This window comes from Crassostrea angulata, unplaced genomic scaffold, assembly GCF_025612915.1.
Source record: "Crassostrea angulata isolate pt1a10 unplaced genomic scaffold, ASM2561291v2 HiC_scaffold_15, whole genome shotgun sequence".
In the NCBI taxonomy this organism is placed as follows: Eukaryota; Metazoa; Mollusca; class Bivalvia; order Ostreida; family Ostreidae; genus Magallana; species Magallana angulata.
In genome coordinates, this window is record NW_026441570.1 from 132,631 (window position 1) to 148,193 (window position 15,563).

The 15,563-nt window shown below is 35.2% G+C and overlaps 2 protein-coding genes across 2 annotated transcripts; both read right to left on the reverse strand.

The window, feature by feature from the left end:
• Positions 1-5,316: 5,316 nt before the first annotated feature.
• Positions 5,317-13,374, reverse strand: LOC128168574 (uncharacterized). The gene is made up of 3 exons (XM_052834754.1): positions 13,291-13,374; positions 5,568-5,717; positions 5,317-5,451 (listed from the first exon to the last, which is right to left on the reverse strand). Exons 1-3 carry the CDS (start codon positions 13,372-13,374, stop codon positions 5,317-5,319), a joined length of 369 nt encoding a protein of 122 aa, XP_052690714.1.
• A 323-nt stretch (positions 13,375-13,697) lies between these two features.
• Positions 13,698-15,169, reverse strand: LOC128168575 (uncharacterized). The gene is made up of 3 exons (XM_052834755.1): positions 15,027-15,169; positions 14,119-14,376; positions 13,698-13,866 (listed from the first exon to the last, which is right to left on the reverse strand). Exons 1-3 carry the CDS (start codon positions 15,167-15,169, stop codon positions 13,854-13,856), a joined length of 414 nt encoding a protein of 137 aa, XP_052690715.1. The 3' UTR covers positions 13,698-13,853.
• Positions 15,170-15,563: the final 394 nt, after the last annotated feature.

The following is a 15,563-nucleotide window of genomic DNA, read 5'->3' on the forward strand; positions in this document are numbered from 1 at the left end:
ATACTAAAGCGGGTTATATACTGTATTTTGCTATCTATCTTCATACCCACATAAAACACCAAAGAAGACATATTAAGACATTTACAACTGTAATGATAAAATAAGAGGCCCATGGGCCACATCGCTCACATAAGAAACAATAGCAATAACTCTGATCAAATCACCTTTATGGAGTCATATTCAAAACAAATGGACAATGAAGTAGAGAAAATCTTGCTTTAAAAGTTTTTTGTTTTTTTTTTACATATTCTTATTGAGCGCCTTTTGTTGTTTTAGTGATTGTTGTTTAAACAATTTAAAATACAAACGCTTTACTGTCGCTTTAATACATAATAATATGACAAATTGTAGCATTGCATTTCTTTCAAAAAATATTTTTAATACACATTGATTTCCTTATTCTCATATTTTAACTTCTTCATAGACAACAGAACGAGTTGGGGTTTTTTTTTTGGGGGGGGGGGGGGTGTCATGTTTTAAACAATTGAACATCTAAAAAATACACCAATATTAAAATTTGAACCCCTACTTTAAGCCAAGTTATGGTTAAGAGATCAAAGTTTGAACAATTTAAAATCTACACTTGATTGCATAGTTATAAACAAAGTACGAACAGTCGGTTTTTAGCTCATCTGAGCTGAAAACTCAAGTGAGCTTTTCTGATCACATTTTTTGTCTGTCGTCCGTCTGTCCGTAAACTTTTCACATTTTCAACATCTTCTCATGAACTATTGGGCCAATTTCAACCAAACTTGGCACAACTCATCCTTAGGCAAAGGGGATTCAAAGTTGTGAAAATTAAGGGCCATACCCTTTTTCAAGGGGAGATAATTAGAAATTAATAAAAAAAATTGAGAATATTCAAAAATCTTCTTCTCAAGAACCATAAAGCCAGAAAAGCTGAAACTTGTGTGGAAACATCCTAAGGTAGTGTAGATTAAAAGTTGTGAAAATCATGACCCCGGGGTAGGGTGGACCCACAATGAGTAAATCTTTAAAAATCTTCTTCTCAAAAACTAATCAGCCAGGAAAAGTTAATCTTGTGTGGAAGCATCCTCAGGTAGTGTAAATTTAAAGTTGTGAAAATCATGGCCCCTTGGGGTAGGGTGGGGCCACAATGAGGGGTCGAAGTTTTACATAGGAATATTTAGAATAAATCTTAAATTTTTTTTTACTCAGAAACTAAACAGCCAGGTGAACTGAAACTAGTGTTAAAGCATCCTCAGGTACTATAGATTTAAAGCTGTAAAAATCATGATCCCCCGGGGGTAGGATGGGGCCACAATGGGGGGGGGGGGGGGGGGGGTCAAAGCTTTACATAGGAATATATAGAGTAAATTTTTAAAAATCTTCTTCTCAGAAACAAATCAGCCAGGAGAGCTGAAACTTGTGTGGCATCCTCAGGTTGGGTATATTCAAAGTTGTGACAATCATGACCCCTGGGGGTTGGATGGGGCCACAATGGGGGGGGGGGGGGTGCAAAGTTTTACATAGGAATATATGGAGTAAATCTTTAAAAATCTTCTTCACAGAAACTAATAAGCCAGAAAAGCTGAAACTTGTGTGGTATCCTCAGGTAGAGTAGATTCAAAGTTGTGAAAATCATGACCCCTGGGGGTAGGATGGGGCCACAATCGGGGGTCGAAGTTTTACATAGAAATATATAGAGTGAATCTTTAAAAATCTTCTTCTTAAAAACTGATCAGCCAGGAAAGCTGAAACTTGTGTGGTACCATCCTCAGATAGTGTATATTCAAAGTTATGAAAATCATGACCCCCGGGGGTAGGGTAGGGCCACAATGGGGGGTCGAAGTTTTACATAGGAATATATAGAGTAAAGCTTTAAAAATCTTCTTCCCAGAAATTTATCAGCTAGGAAAGCTGAAACTAGTGTGGAAGCATCCTCAGGTAGTGTAGATTCAAAGTTGTGAAAATCATGACCCCCGGGGGTAGGGTGGGGCACAATGGGGGGTCGAAGTTTTACATAGGAATATATAGAGAAAAATCTTTAAGAATCTTCTTCTCAGAAACTAATCAGCCAGGAAAGCTGAAACTTGTGTGGAAGTATCCCCAGGTAGTGTAGATTCAGAGTTTTGAAAGTCATGATCCTTGGGGGTAGGTGGGGCCACATTGCAATTGGGGGGTGTTAAAGTTTTACATAGGAATATATAGAGTAAATCTTTAAAAATCTTCTTCTCAGAAACTAATCAGCCAGATGATTCTATATAATTGTTAAGACTTTGGCTCCATGACAATTCTTCGGCCTCACAAGAATGTTCAGAGTTTGATGTAGCTTTATATCCCATATATAAACAATACTCAAAATGTGATACATGTACGACTATAAAATCATCCTGTTAGAAAAGGGACTAATGATTATAATTAAACATAAGAATATCCAGGGGGAAAAATAGATTTTATTTATACAGGATCTACATGTATGATTGTACATTGTTCTATTGTTCCTCAGGTGAGCGATGTGGCCCATGGGCCTCTTGTTTGGTATAAGTGAAGGTTACCATGATGGAAACTACAACTGTCTGCTTATGTCAGTCCAAGTAATCTGAATGTAACATGAAATGATTCAAGTAAAGTCAACAATAAAGTACCGTATGAAACAAAGCACCGATCAGCAACGTTACATGTGATATATTTTGATAAATAATGAGATTTTAGAAAATAAGCTAAACAATGCATCTGAAAGCGGTTTTAATAATGAATGTTAATATTTACGCCTGAAAATGGATTTACCAGTTACTAGTTATATTATGCTTTTTCACAATTGTACATAAACATGTTTTTTTGTTCAGAAATTATGGAAGAAATACTCAGTTGATGACAAAATATTAAATCCACTCTCACCATATTACTCTTCAGCTGTATTGACATGACTTGAATCAAAGTGAGCCTTGCTCGAACAGTTACCTACGATAACTGATGTCTTCATCACTGAAATCTCAGATCCACTCCTCATATCAGTCAGAAACATTGATGAATAACTCTATTGGTCAATATCTAAGAAAATGATATACTCCTCAAAGCTCACCATAGGTCCACACACACACACACACACACACACATATAAACACACACACACACATACACATGTAAACACCCACACACATACACATAAAAACACACACACACATACACATATAAACATACACCTCGGGGTTCTGTTCTCTGTGGTTACCCTTCGAAGCTGTAACTTGGTAAGAAGACTTACAAATACATATATACATGTAGGGTCATACATCTCTACATACAGTTGCTCTTCACGATGTTAGTGTCTGGTATGTTACCATGAACAGTGATGCCCAAGACACTTAATAAAGATAAGGCAGCCAAAAAGGATGTAACAGTGTTATAGAGATTAGAGTTTTCAGCAGACCTCATCAGTCTTGGGCAGTCACAGTTCAATGCCAGCAACCAAACTTTATGCTGCGGTTGGTACAGTAGATTCATTTCAAAGTCTAAAATGAGAACTTACACATATTATTGTGACAAACTTATGCAATGCAATCAGATTTAAAAAGTTACAAAAAATTTCTCACTAATAATGAGTGATAAATATATATATATAAAAATGAAACACTTTGTGTGTAAACCCTGACCAGCATAAGAAATTTACATATCCCTCATATTATTACTTTTCAGTGTTAAATTGATAAACTTACCTTAACTTGAGTTGTTCTATTACATTGGGTTCATTGGGGATTAAATGACACACCCCATTACAAGTCTTGTTAGAAGAGAAAGAAGAGTAATGGGTTGACAGGTGCCTCTTTCCGTGAGTTTAAGGTATGGTAGTGGGATCTGCATAACAATAGAAATAATATGTCAATAAAATAGATAGAAACATCAACAATAACATTAAATTGATCTGTTAAATGTGTTTAAATCAACACTGCAAATTACACTACACACTCCAACAGAGAGAAAGAGAGAGAGACAGAAAGACAGATATACAGACAGAAACAGACAGACAAAGTTCATACGATATAATCTTAAATTAAAGTTATAACTAAATATTTCTACAAGCCATTGTCTCCTACCTCTGAATTGATTCATATTCATCAAAGCAAACTTTTTAGAGGTTGGTGATACATGTACCGGTACATACACATAGCTAACCAAATAAAAAACCAGTATGACTGTGACATCACTTGTGTATATGTGCATGTACCGGTATTTCTACCATGTATATAGGTAATTGACGGCCAGTAGAATCTCCTGCGTGTACACTTGAATGTTGTGTTCGGGTAGACCCACCTTAGCCATCTCCTTTAGAGTTCCACGACCACAGTACTCCATAAACACCAGCATTTAATCTAGTATTGGAAGAAAAAGTGAGTAAGCTGATGTTCCCGATACAAAACTATACAATTCGTTCTGCGGCAATGTAAAGCCATAGCTAGCAAGTTACATGTATAATAGTAATGAATAAATATATTAATCTTTTTTCATAGGTTATTGACAAGTTAGTCCGGAAATACACTTACCGGTATTATGGGGAGTAAATGTTAAATGAATAGCCAAAACCTCAGTGGGACAGACATTTTTTTTTTAGATCAGAATACCTTAAGCCATCTTGATGGAATAATTATCCTGATACATGTACAATGTACTTTAAATTTGTACTTTAGTTTGCAAGTAGAAATATCAGTCAAAAATATGTTCTCACATCGTCACAAACCACTGGCAATATGTATGATCCTCTTCCACCTGGCTGTGGTTGCACAAGTCGACACAAAAATAACTCAGTTTCTTACAGTATTGACCAATGCGAGTAAAGCATAGTTGGAGATTGACCTTTGAAGCAACCTTTGATTATCCAATCACAGTTTACGTAACATACAGTATTATATCATTGCTACAAAGGCTGTAACCAGGGTTAAACAATAATTTTCATTGGTTTAAGTGGACGTTACACATTTGGTGTTTATATTCAAGATATTGGTGAATAAGGTGTTCTAGAAGTCATCAGTAGGAGAGAGCTATCCAGATATCCAGATGCTGGACTGTGGTTTGAGACAATGTTTTCAAAAACCGGTTTTTTTTTTAACCTCTTAAAAACATTTTTTGGCTTAAAAAGATCTGGTCATGAAAATTAGGCACATTAAACTTGTTTATTACAGAAAAATCGCAACATAAAGTTACCATAAATAGAGGTCGGCTTACCGTAGATGTATTAACAAAGAGTCAATGATTATGTGAACAGAAACTTGTAGGTAACAGTACCTCAAAAAGGGGGGGGGATACTCACAAAACCCACAGAATTCTAAATCGTATAAAATATCTGATGATTCCAACATATCAGTAACAAATCCTCACCCTGTGGACTTTAACTCCGTGATACTGCACCAGGTTTGGATGCTGAATGCCCTCAAACAAGATAATTTCATCTGCCAACTCCTTCAGAGCTTGATGATCATTGGCTTGAAATTTCATCTGAAAGAGCAATACTGAGGCTACAGATTATGAGTCAGGAGTGCAAAGTTTTGTTAAATCTTGTGTAAACAGGAAATCAATTTACAGCATCAGAGAACACCAGACATACATGTAACCTTCAGCTCTGTCAAGGATTCTGTTATGGCTTGATGACATGATGTCTGCTTGTTCACAAGATGCATCGTTTTCCCCATCAAGGATTCAAACTCCTTTCCCTGGGCGCTGAGCTGAGAGGAATGTATAGCAACCAGGAGTAGACCTTCTAACTACAAATGAACAAATGAACAAACAATTAAACAAACCATGAAAACAACAAACAATCCATAAAAACAACAATCAATCTCATATTAACCTTAATATCAGTAATTATATTTAAAGAGTCTAGGTGATCAACAACTTTGTCATCAGATTTACCTTAACGAGGCCGAGTACAGAACGAGTACGCACGCTTTCGCGCAGCGTTTCATTTGTATTGTGACGTCATCTTTTTGCTTTGTTGACGCCATGGCGTGATAGTTTCAACTGCAGATATTCAGCGAAAATTGTTGAAAAAATAGCTCGTTTGATGTGTAAAATTGATATTATATTGTGGAATAAACATAAATGCCTCGACGTATAAGCTATATTTGGGCTCGGGTCAAAAACGTGAAGAGGGTTCAGCAAGCCTAACCCTCTGTCACGTTTTCTTAACCCCCCTAAATATCGCTTGATTCATTTATATCAAGACATTAACAATGTATTTTATATTAATTAACTTTAATATGTGATGTTATATATTTATCTATTACTTAAATATGTCGTAATGTTTTAATAACACTATAAAGATCACCATTTCCGTCTATGTCAAATAAAAAATAGCCATTATCTGACAAACTTGGAAATTGGGCGTACAAAAAATAACTTTGATAAGACCCCTGGAACAAACCAGGAGGTAAAAGGTTTTTTTTATTTGACAATTTGATGCCTTTTAGCAATAACTTTAATATGTAGAACAAAAAAAGAAATCCCTAGGGCAGAAGTTTAAAAAATGTGCAAATTTGGTACATTTCAAGCAAAATCCCATAGGGTCCTATGTTAAAAATTAACAAACTTTGAGATGACCCCTTAAACAAACGCTGTGGTAAATGTCTTATTTTTTTATCTTAAAATAATAATTATATCACTAGAAATTCTTGTAAAAAATTTCATTCAAAAATCTAGGGCAGAAAAAATTAGACCCGGCCTCGTTAAATTTTTAGGTAAGATTTTTAAAGCTATAAACTATTACTGTATAGCAGGAAATTAACTCGCGGAGTTAATTTTCGCTATATTCGCTGAAATTAAAATTCAGCGAATTTAACATCTAGTGAACAATAATTTGAGCATAATAATGATAAAGAAATAGGATTTAATAAAATCATTTATTTTATCATGAAAACACACAACACAAAATATGTTTCTGTTTTGATGGCATAGCAGTATAGTTGACCTTAACTTATTAGCTACTGTGGTTTCATTAATATTCGAGGGTATTAATTTTCATGGATAAAGTAAAAATCTCAATTTCAAGGATACATAAATATGTGGCAATGACCTAGCTCCCGGTCAGAAAAAATTCGGATGGACGACCTGGGAGCTACAGTTCCTCCCATAGTAAAAAACTGCAATTTACGGCGCACAAAAAAAATGTGTCTAGCAATGACCCTACAAATACAAATTGTTAGTAGAAATTTCACTTCAATGAACATTTAATTTCATGGATAATCTTACCAACGAAATCCAAGAAAATTGATACTCAACGAAAATTGATGAAACCACAGTATTTTGTCAAGAAAAATAATGGTATTAAGCAGTCTTTCATATTAACAGATCATTGCTATTGTTACAAACTGGAAATATTCTATGATCTACCAATAGAGACATGCTTTCATTTTGAATGTTTTTCCCTCTACTTTCGGTTTTGGCTAAATCTAACAAGGCATACATGGGAAAATTTGTTTTTTGATAACTTCTTTAAAAGCATATTCTTCATGTTACATAATCTTTTAAGAAGAACTGCATTAATCAAACATGACTGGATAGACACTTAGGTGGCAGGGGACAGTTTTTTTGATACAATTCATTGTAGCCAAGGGATGCATGTCTTCGGAACTCTGTAACAATTCCCATTCAGCACAAATACCTTTAATTCACTTTTTATAAGGCCAATCACCAATTTCTGAAGAAAATTACTAATCAAAACCTGTAAAATTCTCTACATACTGGTTTTTATGAGATTTTGACCTTTTCATATTTTGCTAATTTTTCATGATTTTTCAGCTTTTTAGACCTCCCCCAGCTAATTCCCTGCAGAGGGTTGACCTTCCGTACCGCGTGCATGTTGCACTATCACATGTCAGAAACTTACCGGTGTATAGCTTACACTGTCCCATCCACCTACTTTTCGTGTTATTTTACCTCCCGTCTGTAACTTGCAATTTCACTGTATAAAGTCAGCACAACAGTCATAGCCGCAGGTTTCGCATTTTACTTCTGATTCTCATGTACCTAACATAAGGGGCCTACATATTGCATATCAATTTCAACAAGAGACACCCCTCTAACTACCGTAATGATAATCATTAAAAATCATTTCATGAATTTTAGCAACACTCATAAGCCTTCAAGTACAGCAACTCTCAATTTTACAAAAATATTGACGGGTACTTTATTCTAAACTGTCCCTTGCTACCTTTAACATACACTAACATTCTCTGAAAAGTCATCTTGTCTTAAAATTAAAAAGCTTATGCTATTCTGAAACAAGAGGCCCATGGGCCACATCGCTCACCTGAGGAACAATAGGTATGATAAAGTAAGCTTAATGGAGTCATAATACAATCTGGACAATGTACATTAATACATGTAGATCCTGTATAAATAAAATCCATTTTTCCCCCTTGGAACTCGGATAGCCCTGATTGCTGAAAATATTTACAAGAGCAGACTTTAATCACCGCTCCTGCACATATATAGGGACTCAACGTTATGCAGGCAGGGATGACCGCACACCTACGCAACTCAACAGGTACCAACGTTAATGCAAGCAGAGATAACGCAAGCAGGGATGACCTCACACTTGCGCCAACAGCTCAACCTAACGCAGGGAGTGCCGCACACTTGCGCTAGAAAGGCCAGAACGCACACTTGCGCTAGAAAGGCCAGAATACCAGCAGGGATGACCATACACTAGTGCTCCGCCGCAACCACCACCAATACAAGCAGGTATGACCGCACATTTGTATTAGTGCGATACACGGCAGAAATGACCGCACATTCTGTATCACTGGTTAGAAAAACACAAATAATAGAAAGAGCAGGGATGTCAACACCCTTAAACTCTCCGTACCTGTTCAAGTTTAACCCCAAACAGTCGCTCGTTGCAATGCACTAGACACTGTCCCTATATATGTGCCAGCCTAAAATAATTCATAGTATCTAAAAATTGGAAATCAAAAATAAAGAAACTAATCCAGCGTAACCCAAAACTACTTATGCAGAACAACTTATATACATTAAATATTTATTATTGTATAAAAATAATCATCACATTAATTGGTTAACAGTGGATGCATTAATTAAAATAATCAAGAATCAATAAATCAAGGGCAATAACCCAAAACAGTAATACAAAAAGATTCTAATGAAAAAATAGCTGCCTGCTTCAATTTTATAGTCATATCACATGTTGAGTATTGCAGTTCTCAAAAAGATCCTTTACAATTGTTTATATATGGGATATTTAGCTACATCAAACTCTGAACATTCTTGTGAGGCCGAAGAATTGTCCTGGAGCCAAAGTCTTAACAATTATAAAGAATCATCTTGCTGATTAGTTTCTGAGAAGAAGATTTTTAAAGATTTACTCTTTATTCCTATGTAAAACTTTAACACCCCCCCCCCCATGTGGCCTCACCCTACCCCCCGGGGGTCATGATTTTCACAACTTTGAATCTACACTACCTTAGGATACTTCCCACAAGTTTCAGCTTTCCTGGCTGATTAGTTTCTGAGAAGAAGATTTTTAAAGATTTACTCTATATATTCCTATGTAAAATTTTAACACCCCCTCCCCAATGTGGCCTCACCCTACCCCCAGGGATCATGATTTTCACAACTTTGAATCTACACTACCTGAGGATGCTTCCACACAAGTTTCAGCTTTCCTGGCTGATTAGTTTCTGAGAAGAAGATTTTTAAAGATTTACTCTATATATTCCTATGTAAAACTTCGACCCCCCATTGTGGCCCCAACCTAACCACAGGGGTCATGATTTTCACAATTTTGAATCTACACTACCTGAGGATGCTTCCACACAAGTTTCAGCTTTCCTGGCTGATTAGTTTCTGAGAAAAAGATTTTTAAAGATTTATTCTATATATTCCTATGTAAAACTTCGACCCCCCATTGTGGCCCCACCCTACCCCCGGGGGTCATGATTTTCACAACTTTGAATCTTCACTACCTGATGATGCTTCCACACAAGTTTCAGCTTTCCTGGCTGTTTAGTTTCTGAGAAGAAGATTTTTAAAGATTTACTCTATATATTCCTATGTAAAACTTCGACCCCCCATTGTGGCCCCACCCTACCCCCGGGGGTCATAAATTTCACAACTTTGAATCTACACTACCTGAGGATGCTTCCACACAAGTTTCAGCTTTCCTGGCTTTCTGGTTCTTGAGAAGAAGATTTTTGAAAATTTCTCAAAATTTTTCATTAATTTCTAATTATCTCCCCTTGAAAACGGGTGTGGCCCTTAATTTTCACAACTTTGAATCCCCTTTTCCCTAAGGATGATTTGTGCCAAGTTTGGTTGAAATTGGCCTTGTAGTTCTTGAGAAGATGTTGAAAATGTGAAAAGTTTACGGACAGACGGACGGACGGACGGACAGACGGACGACAGACAAAATGTGATCAGAATAGCTCACTTGAGCTTTCAGCTCAGGTGAGCTAAAAAAGTACACCACATTTTGCCAATTCCATTGAGGTTTAAGAAAAATTTGGCCATTTAAGTGAACCCACCATTTCCACTTTCCTCTATTTAACACAGATTCACAGGGCTCTCCATAAATAAAGCATCTTTACCTAATCTTTTAGAGGTCAACTGTTGTTCAACCTCCTTAAATAAGAAACCTTATTCAATACTTCATACATCTGCTTGATATTATCATGATAAAAGCATCACATCACTTAGAAATCCCTTTACATGTATACCCTCCCCCTATCTTTTGATTTTCACAAGAAGCATTAGTTTGAACACTTTAACCTAATATTATGAAACTTGTGGCTGTTTCTTTGAGTCATTTCTTACACATATTTGAAAACAACCATCACTGATATTTAAAATTGATCTTTTTTGGTAAATGGATGATTTATAGCATTTTTATTCACAAAAAGTCATGTCGCCCTACATGTGATTTCTTGTTTTCATGAAAAACTAAGCCTATAATCATATTTAGTGGATATCTTATATATTCTGGTTTCTAGTCTCCTTTTAACTTTGCTAAATTAGTGAGACCTACAATATGATGTGTGCGTTTAATTAAAATGAAATTCAAACACACCCGGGTACCTGGGGACGGATGAGAATTCCATGAAAAATGTTCAAATTTTACATGTTTTTCTACATTTTTGATGCATATATACAATAAAAGGGTAAAAATATGTTGTTTTTTGTTCATTTCAAGAGTTATTATCATAGCAGATGTTATTTCAAGGTCAAATGTACATTTACATATCCTACATGTAATGATAATGGAGTCCATTGGAAAGAGGGGGTGGCTTTTTCAATTCTGTAAATACATCAAAAATACCATTTTTTGATAGGAAGGAGCAAAAACTTGAGTTTTTGACATATTGTATACTTTGATAACTGCATTTGTCTATATGTAAAGTTCATTTGAAATAAAAATATGCTGTTTTAAAAAAATTGGGTGATATAAGTCAGGTGGATTAATGTTATTTCATAAAATCAGACAGCAAAATGGCTGCAAATTCATAAATTTAATGATTTAATTGATAAAAACTGTTTTAAAGTATTTATTCTTATCTCAGTAATTAACTTAAGCCTATTAATTGTCATCAGGATAGAAAATACATACTCTCAAAGCCAATTTACTCTAGTGGTGGTCATTCTACACATTTAAGAGGGAGTTACTCCCCTTGAATATTTTAGCTAATAAATCATGTCATGACATCCATAGCAAAGAAAATCATCCATTTTCACAAAATGTATTACTTATGGTACAAAATCCACTCAAAATTTCACTTAAAGGAGAAATATGAAAATACCATGTAGTCTTGAAGGTGGCAGGGGACAGTTTTTTTTATACAATTCATTGTAGCCAAGGGATGCATGTCTTCGGAACTCTGTAACTAGAATTTCCTCAGTTCCCATTCAGCACAAATACCTTTAATTCACTTTTTATACGGCCAATCACCAATTTCTGAAGAAAATTACTAATCAAAACCTGTAAAATTCTCTACATACTGGTTTTTATGAGATTTTGACCCTTTCATATTTTGCTAATTTTTCATGATTTTTCAGCTTTTTAGACCTCCCCCAGCTAATTCCCTGCAGAGGGTTGACCTTCCGTACCGCGTGCATGTTGCACTATCACATGTCATAAACTTACCGGTGTATAGTTTACAATGTCCCATCCACCTACTTTTCGTGTTATTTTACCTCCCATCTGTAACTTGCAAATTTCACTGTGTAAAGTCAGCACAACAGTCATAGCTGCAGGTTTCGCATTTTACTTCTGATTCTCATGTACCTAAGATAAGGGGCCTACATATTGCATATCAATTTCAACAAGAGACACCCCTCTAACTAATGATAATCATTAAAAATCATTTCATGAATTCTAGCAACACTCATAAGCCTTCAAGTACAGCAACTCTCAATTTTACAAAAATATTGACAGGTACTTCATTCGAAACTGTCCCTTGTTACCTTAACAGGTACCCATACTACATGCCGTAATGCGTTACTAATTATGTCTGCCCAGCGTTCTCGGTAAATTTCAGTGATTTGGGGGCTCATAGTGTGTATACAAGGTTCTCATGAGTGTCTACCACGTAAAAACGGTGTGAAACCCAACTGACAGAAGCAATCTTTCCATTATAGAAGTGGGGTGCACTTAAAGAAACTGTTATATTAACCTAACAATAATTATGAACGGGTACTACACAAACCAGCATTTCATTAGATATCACTGTAATAATATTGTTTTTCAACAAAATATATATTTTGAAAATGAATCCAAGACCATTGCGAGTTAATATACATGTACCACATACAGATAATCATGATCGGGTTTGAATTTTATGATTTATAAATTTCTGTTTTCCGCGAATTCAAGCTACCGCGATTAGAGGCAAAATGAAAAAATTGCTATTTTTTCTGACCGCGATTTTAACCTGCTATACAGTATTTACTCAATAGTAAAAAAGTATTTTAAATATTTTACTTTAAATAAGAATATTTCTGTATATCTTAATACAGAGCTCTTCTTTTAAAGGAGATAAATATAGTCTAAAAATGGCCATTTTCATCAAGCTCTCTTAATCAAAACATAAAAAAGACATTTAATTTTCATGGTGCAAAAATGTGTCTATTATAATAGGCCAATCAATTTACATGTGAAAATTTTTGCAATATTTACATCCATACTATTTCTTCTCATAATTAGTTTAAATTATTCTAGCTTGTAAATTTTTACATTAATTTTATAGGATAATCCAACTGTACATAACATTATGATAGTGGTACCTGAATATTTTACATAAGAGTCTGAGTAGAGGGTATAAATGGTACCTGTATGTGAGACAATGCGATAGCAGTTTCAGCAGTGGGGTCCACTTTGACAACTTGACCGAACCAGCAGGGGGATTCCTTCATGCTTCCCTCCCCCCCAACAACAACACACCATCAGTAGGTAGCCGTCCTCTTTGAGAGTACCAAGGTTTTGTATTGAGGCGCTTAAGTCTTATCGTCCACAAGTCACTTTTAACAGCTGCAAGATGAGGATCGATGAACGGGACGAACATCAGATATCCTGGGTCATTGGTCAAGAAGTGGACCTTAAAGAAAAATCAAATATTTTGTGTTTTTTTTTTACTCAAAGAAAGTGCAAATTCACCTTCAGATGATACTTGTCGTAAAAAATATATACAATCCAAATAATAGAATCCTTCACCATTAACTGGTTCTGTAGCAATATTTGATTAAATGATGTCACTTTCTGTTACAAAGTGTGGAGAAGATGGCCTAGACTTCACTGCTTCAAGCTAGAGACACAATCACATACTTACCATCACAACATTATTTGTTTTAAGTGTAGCTAAAAACTGTGGTCATTGCAATATTAATGTCGGCAGCTATTTCCAGATCCTTCAACAACAAAAAATACTTCTCAATACCACAAAACGGCAAATTCCACAAAACTTCCAACGATTGTATTTAATGGGTTAAAAATGCTATGCACAGCTCAATATAATTCACTACTGCAAAATTTGGCATACTTCTTTATGCATGATTTAAGTTGGAAGAATATCTCTTTAAAAAAAGTCTGCAAAATCTTTGTCTAAATTGTCGTCAGGGTGTATATGTCCAAGTTTGCAAAATAAAGGGTCATTTGCATACCTTTCTTTTATAACCGCATTTCGATGTGACTTCTTGGAGGCCTTCTTCAGTTCTGTAAATTGTTTATAGGATGATTTTTGAATGTTTGTCTGGTGTTTTTTCTTGTCTCTTTTTACTCCACGCATATAAGTTGGTGGGGTGACACCATACAAGTTTCCTGTTGACATTTCTTCCATAGAATTACATTGGTAATCACTCTCTTCTTCACTTCCACTACAATCTGCATCATCATGACCTTGTCTTTGAGGAGAATGTCCACTGAGAAAAAAAAAATAAAACTGACAAAATTAAATTTCACTTCACACTTCATAAACATGGCAATAACCTGTCATAACCATAGAAAAACACAAAATAAATCATTCATTACACTGTTTAAATAATGCAACAAATTTCTCTCTCTCTCTCTCTCTCTCAGACTAGGAATTTTATCATGTTTTAATATCATTATTGCACCTTACATGTAATTTGACATATGTAACTCCATGATTGATGAACCAACAAAAACACCCTGCATCGAACATTACAGTCTTATTTCAATTTCATCAAACACTGTTCTAACCAGGTCGACAACGCACTAATATCTTACCACCACCCCCCCCCCCCCCCCCCTTTCCAAGCCCTTTTTTATCAACACTAACCTTGAACCCATTTACACAGAATCATTTTTTGAAACACTGTAGTACAGCTCTTGCAAATGTAAATAATTTCCAACAGATAGCTAAGTGTTTATTTTGTGTATTCTAAGACTCAATGATACAATGTTTGTATTACCTAGTCATTCCGTCCAAGATAACATGTACGACGTTCACGACACTGCTTGCTTGCAGCATTAATGCAGGTCGGATGCATTGTTTTAGCAAGATAATTTTGATTTTGCAAAATATCTAAGTTACATTAAGCTAATCTACCTGATGAAATTGTCTGGATCTTCCGCCAGTGGGTTAAAATCTTCGGTTGGCGTTGTCGACAAGGGAGTTTTTAATTCCCCGTCCGCCATGTCAAGTTTCGATAACTCCTGTTCGGGGGATGGTGTAAAAGTAGTCCGGGACATATGTTAATAATTATTATAGCCTTTGAGAAGTCATCCGATGGAGAAGCAAGAAACAGCGCGCTTGATGTTTTAACAATTATTGTTTTGATGTGTAGAAATAATTACCAAATAATAATGATTGGATTGACGCAATTAATTATCGTTAATTTTTGTTGTTGTAATTTCACATCGTTACCGAGTTTAATGATAGTGCATGAATTTTACAATCTTCGTAATTGTTGATAACATCCATTTCATTCTTATATGTCCTTTTTACGCTGAATTACGGAAGCAATATATAAAGAAATTTTATTACAAGAAACCAAGTGTTTTTAAGTTACTTTTAAAATACTTTTACGTTTTGTTTCTAACTTTTTGTATCTGACGAGTTGACTTTCAAATTACGGTGATTTTT

Excerpts from the sequence above, each read along its gene's own strand:
- LOC128168574 (XM_052834754.1), bottom strand. The coding sequence starts at position 13,374 with ATGAAGGAATCCCCCTGCTGGTTCGGTCAAGTTGTCAAAGTGGACCCC. Across the intron at positions 5,718-13,290 it reads TCGCATTGTCTCACATACAG|TTAGAAGGTCTACTCCTGGT; the intron begins GTACCATTTATA and ends GTTCATTTGTAG. Across the intron at positions 5,452-5,567 it reads AATCCTTGACAGAGCTGAAG|ATGAAATTTCAAGCCAATGA; the intron begins GTTACATGTATG and ends TTGCTCTTTCAG.
- LOC128168575 (XM_052834755.1), bottom strand. The coding sequence starts at position 15,169 with ATGTCCCGGACTACTTTTACACCATCCCCCGAACAGGAGTTATCGAAA. Across the intron at positions 14,377-15,026 it reads GATCCAGACAATTTCATCAG|TGGACATTCTCCTCAAAGAC; the intron begins GTAGATTAGCTT and ends TTTTTTTCTCAG.